General features: G+C 36.5%; 1 protein-coding gene across 1 annotated transcript; it reads right to left on the bottom strand.

Annotated features, from left to right (window-relative positions):
• Positions 1-240: 240 nt before the first annotated feature.
• Positions 241-2,610, bottom strand: LOC144641378 (dynein axonemal heavy chain 3-like; the record flags this gene model as incomplete). Its single annotated transcript, XM_078500392.1, has 4 exons — positions 241-350; positions 875-1,067; positions 2,225-2,333; positions 2,525-2,610. Coding segments are annotated over 4 exons (498 nt in total), but the record flags the coding sequence as incomplete, so codon positions are not given.
• Between the last annotated feature and the right edge of the window lie 5,624 nt (positions 2,611-8,234).

Here is an 8,234-nt window from a genome sequence, read left to right as displayed (position 1 = left end):
TCTTCTGCACAGTGATCGCTTTGTCCATTCACAGTCCCCTATTTTTCCATGAAGTCATAGAGATTGATTATTGATTATTTGATCACAGCTGGTTACAGCCGGTACAGGTGTGAATGGGTTAATATTTATTTGAATTAATTAATATGGAGCTAGTTAAGCTGTTAGTAACTTAAACGTTAAAAAAATACTTGTAGTTTATATTTATTATAAATAAGAAAAAAATATTTATCTTTTAAATACTGTTCTTTTCAAATTGGACAGGTTCAATGAATACCTCTGTGACAAAGGATTTTGAATCTCTTTGATGTGTAGTCTTTGTCTTTCACCTGGATCCATAAGAATGTAATCAACTGGAAGACAAAAAAAGTAAATCAGCTACCTTACAACCTGTATTATCAACAACAATTTTTGTGAGTACAGTCAGCTCTCTCTTCCAAGGCGCTTCTCATAAGATGGACAAATCAGTGTTGGTCCATTCCCTGCCATTTTTCAGCCATTTTACTGTAACTAAACTCCCCACCTCCAAAACACCTGTCAAAAACGGATAGTTGGAGATGGTCCCAATATTTAGTGTCCTTTTCAGAGAGTTGACTGTACTCAGTTTTTGGGATTTCAAAAAAATCGTTAAATTTAGTACCTGCAGAAACTGAAAAAGATTGCACAAAATTTATACACAAAATTTAATAACATATTATAAAGCAAAGCAAGAAAATTAAATGGGTAAACTGGGTGAATTGTGAATTAAAACTGTTACTGCCCTTGAATCTATCTTTCTGGTCTTGTTTTCAACTAGCACAAAGTTTAAAAAGATTAACTTCAGAGCCAACAATTATACATTTCTCGCAGTTGACATAACAGTACCCCTTTAACTCACCAATAGACTTGCGAAGACTAAAGTCATAGTCTCCAACCACTTCTTGCTTGAGCTTTGTAATAAGAGGATCAAGTTCTGTATTACGTGTCAGTTTTTCAGGGATTCTTTTTTGCAGTATTCGCTTCATTACTTCTTGGTCCTGTGCCGCAAGGGAGTGGTCAGGTACTCCACGAGAAATGTAGTATTCATAGCGCTGCAAAAACAGACCATCACAATTTATTTAATCAATAACTAATTAATCACTTACAACAATTTAAAGAGATTTTCATAAACACCAGATTTAAAACCAGCTACAGGACTTGCTATTATACCTGCCAACTCTCACGCCTGCAAGTTGAAAACTTCAATCTCATGCCAACTCATGCTTATGAACCAATTTCTCATGCCTTGTTGAAAAATGTGAGTTATTACATGTACCACCATAACTGACACACTTTCCAAAAAAAATGTAAACTCAAACCAAAGTAAGAAACAAAAACTCTGAAAAGATAAGTAAATGAAATGATAGTTTCCCCGAAATCTTAAAAGTGTTGACAAGAAATGCATTGGGAACGAGGTCGTGTTTAGCAAATTAAACACATCCTGGAAATTGGAAGCAGGATACATTTGCAACGTCTTTGGAAATCTTTGGACGCCTTCGGAAATCTTCAAATATGGCCGTGTCCTCTTCGGAAATCCTGGCCCTCTCAGGATAAAAATCTCACACCTTTGACCCAGAAAAAGTTGGTATATGCTATGTGTAGCTGGCATTTCAGTAAATAGGCTTATATTGAGCATAGCTATGTCTCTTAACTGTCAGCCAATCTTAAAAGTGTTGACAAGAAATGCATTGGGAACGAGGTCGTGTTTAGCAAATTAAACACATCCTGGAAATTGGAAGCAGGATACATTTGCAACGTCTTTGGAAATCTTTGGACGCCTTCGGAAATCTTCAAATATGGCCGTGTCCTCTTCGGAAATCCTGGCCCTCTCAGGATAAAAATCTCACACCTTTGACCCAGAAAAAGTTGGTATATGCTATGTGTAGCTGGCATTTCAGTAAATAGGCTTATATTGAGCATAGCTATGTCTCTTAACTGTCAGCCAATGTTTGAATTAAAATTTACTTTTTGATCACAGCTACCCAATTTGAAACAAAGAGCAGGTGAGAATTTGAATTTGTCTTACTATTTGTTGCATATAATAAGCATAAAAACATATGGTCTGTGATCAGAAAGTAAATTTTATTTGAGCATCAATCCGCACAGCCTTTGTATTCTTGAAATTGACTAATTCAGTTCATTAAATGAAATATAGGGGGGCATGCTTCACTTGGCACGACTACATGTATAATAAACATTGAACACTCACTTCTAAATCACGTTTGGAGACTCCCTCTTCATCCATGCTTTCTACAGCCTCAAAAGATCTTATAATATCCAACTGTTCTGCAGGAGTCATGGCTCGGCTGGGCGGCAGTCTACAGGAAATAAAAGAGATAGCAAATCATTATAAGGACAGTAATTTAACAAAGGATATTCTGAGTTTGAGTAGCCAATCAGCGTGCGCCAAAAACGCTATCCATTGTTTTAGTATAGAGTTAAAAAAGCACAAAGTCAGGTATGTGAGTGTCAAGCTTATCGCTTCAAAAAGTACATCACAACAACTCACTCAGGTTTTTCTCCTTCTGATTTGCTTCTTGCATGAGGACCAGCACCTGGTCTTCTCCTGGGTGATGTTGCTTCTTTCACTATTTTCTGTCAAGGATAACATATGTGCCTCCAGCTGTGGGACATGTGGCGGTTTGATTATCACTTAGCATTCCAGATTCAAAACCTGGCCAGGGGCCTTATTTATATCATGTGCCAAACAGTTTCTTTGAAAACAAATAACTTCACAAGTCCAAGAATAGTAAACATTCAACTACTCATTAAGCTTACAGGTAAGGGAGGTGCCATGGCCTAATGGTTAGTGTGCTAGACTCTAAAATCAAATCTCAGGTATGGCAGCTTAAGTGTCATGGTCAGAAAAAATCAAAGAAATCAAAGAAATTTTGGCCACAGCCAAAAACTCATACTTTGTCAGTTTGAGGGCCTAGGTATGTAACTGAAAGATATGAAGTTAGTTTTTCGAAATATTCAAATTTACGGCAGAAAACCACGAATAACGGTAATCGTACCGGAAGCTCAAATTTCACTTCTCGACAATCCGAAATTTCACGCTTTTCAGCTTCTTGCTACCCAGACGTTTCAACCGCTGTAAACCTTTCCTTACCTTAGTTGCATAGATTGACTCTTCCTTTATTGAAATATAGTTAGTATTTTTATCTCTGATTATTTCTGAGCCAGCTGAGCCTCGATTAAGTAGACACATTTTTCTCATTTAGGAAAAAGGCTAAAAAAATCCAAATTCAGTGAGGAAAAAAGCCGACCGGTAGTGCTTCAAATCTTCTGATAATTTAGGCAAAGAGAGTCCAGTCGTTGAATTTTAGGTTTATGGTTTCAAAAGTGTAGGATCTAGTAGCAGTTTTTAACAAAGGTCGATCAAAGGTCGACAAAATTACAATTCCGCGGCTTTGAAAAGAACAACTGAAACACGTGACACGAAACACGCAATAAAGTAATTTGTATATTTTTTGGGCAAAGACAACACGGTAAAATTAGCTTTGAAGTTTTATACGTTTGAGACTTTAGGAAAATAGTATTTATCCTAAAGATTGCCTACAATAGAAGAAATACCAAAAATAACAGCACTTGAACTCTCCCTGATGTTCGTCACGCACGAGCGACTTGGAGCGGCGAATGACAAAAATATTTTCCATTGATTCAAAGTAAGCCATATTCTGAAAAAGAAAAATCTATTTTCTTAAAACTTTGCCCACAAATCTGTCTTAACTAAAAAACGAAACAGCTTTCATATTTGCAAGCATGGCCTAAATGGCCTAATTGATTTTTACGCATCTAGCCTTAAGGACATTCATCATTTTACAGTTTTTTAATTCTTAATCCCTATTTTTAGAAATTTCTGTATTTTAATTCAAATTTTAAATTGTATATATTATGTAGTTGTAATTTGTAATCCGAGTATATATTATGTAGTTGTAATTTGTAATCCGAGGGCCGCTTGTTTGTCAGTAGTTTTTACTGTTTGCCGTTACCCTCTTTTAATAAAGTTGATTGATTGATTGAAGCATCGTAAGATATATGTTTTAATATTTTATTCATTTAGACCACAACCGGCCTATTTTTAGCAATGGCGACAAGTGAAAATCGAGTCACCGCTTCAAAAATTTATGCTCTAACTTTAGAAATTGTCTTAACTCTCCTGGAATAAATTGGACCTTTATCTGTATAAAGCACACAATTTTGATTCGTTTAAAAGAAACTATTAATACGAAATATTTTTGATTTGAAGTCTACTTGGCCATTGACGCGAACGGCTCAAAAAAATGGTACATTTTCAACGGATCACTGCGCAAAAGTCCAACTACTTCCGCATTACATTTGTTTCCATACCAACTAAGAAGAAGTCAAAGAGTATGGAAATGGAAAACTGAATATGTTGTGGTTTAAGCGAGCTTTTAGTGCAACCAGGCGGCAACTTGGCGAACATGTTTTGTTTACATTGCAACAGCGGGCAGTTGCTCAAGCGAAAAGAATTTAGCATAAACAACACAATATTTCGTAAACATTGTAACTTTACAAAACTTTATATCAGCTCACACAATAAAACATCATTTAAAACTCGAAAACCTTAGCAGCTAGCGAGTCAGCAAAAAAAAAAAAATACTGTCGCCTACCTGCAAGCCGGTGAGACAACAAAATTCATTGTCAGGTCCGCCATGGCCATGTTATTGGATTCCACATTTCTTTCTGGTTTTCGTCAACCATAGTATCCGCAGAAAGTTTCAAACGGTAAACATAACACACATAACATAGCATTGAACATACCACATGATTGTGATAACTGAAACAAATGAAAGAAAGTTGCGGGCAACACATCCCAAGAAATCAATCGATCACAACAGATCGGCTTGAACAGTTGATTGAAAGTTGCGTCACGCAATCAAACCTGAATCCAACTGCCTTATGGGCGAACTGAATAATTATTGTCCAAGAATCGGACTGTCCAAAATATGGGCTGTAAATATTTTTGACCGACGTATTTATTTGATTTCTTGTTTTCGACCACTTCCTGTACATGTACATCTGGATGCTTCCAAATTTGAAATTTTAGGCTCGCTTTTCAAATACAAAAAAACCCGCTTTTTCAAAATAATAAATTGTTCTAGTAAACGATAAAGGTAAGTAAGAAAGAAATAAAAAGTGGAACAAAAATAAGTCTTTACAAACCACGCCGCCACGCACTTGTCATTCATACTTTGTTGTTGTTCTCGCGAAGCATTATCAACTTACAAAACAAATGGAGGAGTTGCGCTTTTTGTTTCACACTTCAAAGTATAGAGGAAGTTGCGGCAATCGAAGGGGATAACCGAGCTCGTTCGTCTTGGAGACTGCAATGATCTTATAGCAAACCATTTAATTTCGTGGCATTTCTGTTAGAGCACGAACTAGTTTTTGCAAGAGCAGGTGTATTTGGATTGTCTTCATCAAAGAAAGGCGAAATTATATAAGTCTTAAGCATCGCCATTCTAGTTTTTCATAGGAAATATTCAAAACAGCACGGGCCTTTCTAATATCCCACTCACCGTGGTGATAAAAAAGCCATTAGAAGCAGAGATGTGCTAAATGTGCACATGGCCGACAAGATCAGGTTTGTAAACGTATCTCACATTACGGTAGTATAAGCTTATAGATTTCCTTTAATGGCTGAGTGGAAAATTTTTCTAGGCAAAAATGTCTTGTTCACTTTTTCGTTGGCTATATTTTTAGTGTGGCCAGAAAATGTGCAGGGTTTTTCTATCCTTCTGATAATTTCCACCCTACTTCTTTCTCCGTAAGAAGGAATAGATGATGAGGTCAATTGAGCTCTATTACACCCCCCCCCCCTTAACGAACCCGCCCAACCGGGGAATGAAAAAACCCGTCCGCGAATAGGACTGTTTGAGTTTTCTTTCAGCTAAATACGTTTTCAGCTTAATACGTAAGCTTCGTTTCTAATAAACATACCAAAATGGTGCACACGAGGACATATACATCTGTTAAAAATATTTAGAGCCGATATTTTGGACAGTCCGATTCTTGGACAATAATTATTCAGTTCGCCCATAAGGCAGTTGGATTCAGGTTTGATTGCGTGACGCAACTTTCAATCAACTGTTCAAGCCGATCTGTTGTGATCGATTGATTTCTTGGGATGTGTTGCCCGCAACTTTCTTTCATTTGTTTCAGTTATCACAATCATGTGGTATGTTCAATGTTATGTTATGTGTGTTATGTTTACCGTTTGAAACTTTCTGCGGATACTATGGTTGACGAAAACCAGAAAGAAATGTGGAATCCAATAGCATGGCCATGGCGGACCTGACAATGAATTTTGTTGTCTCACCGGCTTGCAGGTAGGCGACAGTATTTTTTTTGCTGACTCGCTAGCTGCTAAGGTTTTCGAGTTTTAAATGATGTTTTATTGTGTGAGCGGATATAAAGTTTTGTAAGGTTACAATGTTTACGAAATACTGTGTTATTTATGCTAAATTGGTTTCGCGTGAGCAACTGCCCGCTGTTGCAATGTAAACAAAACATGTTCGCAACATAAGCCAAGTTGCCGCCTGGTTGCACTAAAAGCTCGCTTAAACCACAACATATTTTTCCATTTCCATACTCTTTGACTTCTTTTTTAGTTGGTATGGAAACAAATGTAATGCGGAAGTAGTTGGACTTTTGCGCAATGACCCGTTGAAAATGTGCAATTTTTTTGAGCCGTTGGCGTCAGATGGCCAAGTACACTTCAAATCAAAAATATTCCGTATTGTTTGTTTCTTTTTAACGAACCAAAATTGCGTGCTTTATACAGATAAAGGTCCAATTTATTCCAGGAGAGTTAAGACAATTCCTAAAATTGAAGTATAAATTTTCGAAGCGGTGACTCGACGTTTTTTCCTATTTTCAGTTGTCGCCATTCCTAAAAATAGGCCGGTCGTGGTCCAATGTAATTCTTAAAAAAAATAATTCTTGCGATATTTGCAAATATGAAAGCTGTTTCGTTTTTTAGTTAAGACAGATTGGTGGGCAAAGTTTAAAGAAAATAGATTTTTCTTATTTCAGAATATGACTTACTTTGAATCAATGGAAAATATTTTTGTCATTCGCCGCTCCAAGTCGCTCGTGCGTGACGAACATCAGGGAGAGTTCAAGTGCTGTTATTTTTGGTATTTCTTCTATTGTAGGCAATCTTTAGGATAAATACTATTTTTCTAAAGTCTCAAACGTATAAAACTTCAAAGCTAATTTTACCGTGTTGTCTTTGCCCAAAAAATATACAAATTACTTTATTGCGTGTTTCGTGTCACGTGTTTCAGTTGTTCTTTTCAAAGCCGCGGAATTGTAATTTTGTCGACCTTTGATCGACCTTTGTTAAAAACTGCTACTAGATCCTACACTTTTGAAACCATAAACCTAAAATTCAACGACTGGACTCTCTTTGGCTAAAATATCAGAAGATTTGAAGCACTACCGGTCGGCTTTTTTCCTCCCTGAATTTGGATTATTTTAGCCTTTTTCCTAAATGAGAAAAATGTGTCTACTTAATCGAGGCTCAGCTGGCTCAGAAATAATCAGAGATAAAAATACTAACTATATTTCAATAAAGGAAGAGTCAATCTATGCAACTAAGGTAAGGAAAGGTTTACAGCGGTTGAAACGTCTGGGTAGCAAGAAGCTGAAAAGCGTGAAATTTCGGATTGTCGAGAAGTGAAATTTGAGCTTCCGGTACGATTACCGTTATTCGTGGTTTTCTGCCGTAAATTTGAGTATTTCGAAAAACTAACTTCATATCTTTCAGTTACATACCTAGGCCCTCAAACTGACAAAGTATGAGTTTTTGGCTGTGGCCAAAATTTCTCTGATTTTTTCTGACCATGACACTTAAGCCTGCAGGTGGAAACCTCAATCTCTTGACTGCTTACTCCTACAGACCAATATTATTACTACTCATACTCATGCCTAGCTGACAAATTGGAGCTATTACAGCCTTAATTGAAACACTTTCTAAAAGTATGAAAACTCAAAACAATAATGCATTGTACTTTCTCTGAATCTTCTGATTTTAAAAGGGAAAAGAATGTCCTCAGAAATGTCCAGATGTCTTTAGATATGAAAAAGCTGCTGGCAAGTAAGAGATCATTGTGTTCTTGCCCAATACACTATACTCTAATTTGTACTTGACATAGCATTTTATTCCAATAGTTATTAACTATGGTAAC

Source organism: Oculina patagonica, unplaced genomic scaffold (assembly GCF_052425735.1).
Source record: "Oculina patagonica isolate OP01 unplaced genomic scaffold, crgOcupat unplaced891, whole genome shotgun sequence".
Lineage (NCBI taxonomy): Eukaryota > Metazoa > Cnidaria > Anthozoa > Scleractinia > Oculinidae > Oculina > Oculina patagonica.
This window is presented reverse-complemented; position numbering and strand designations above follow the sequence as displayed.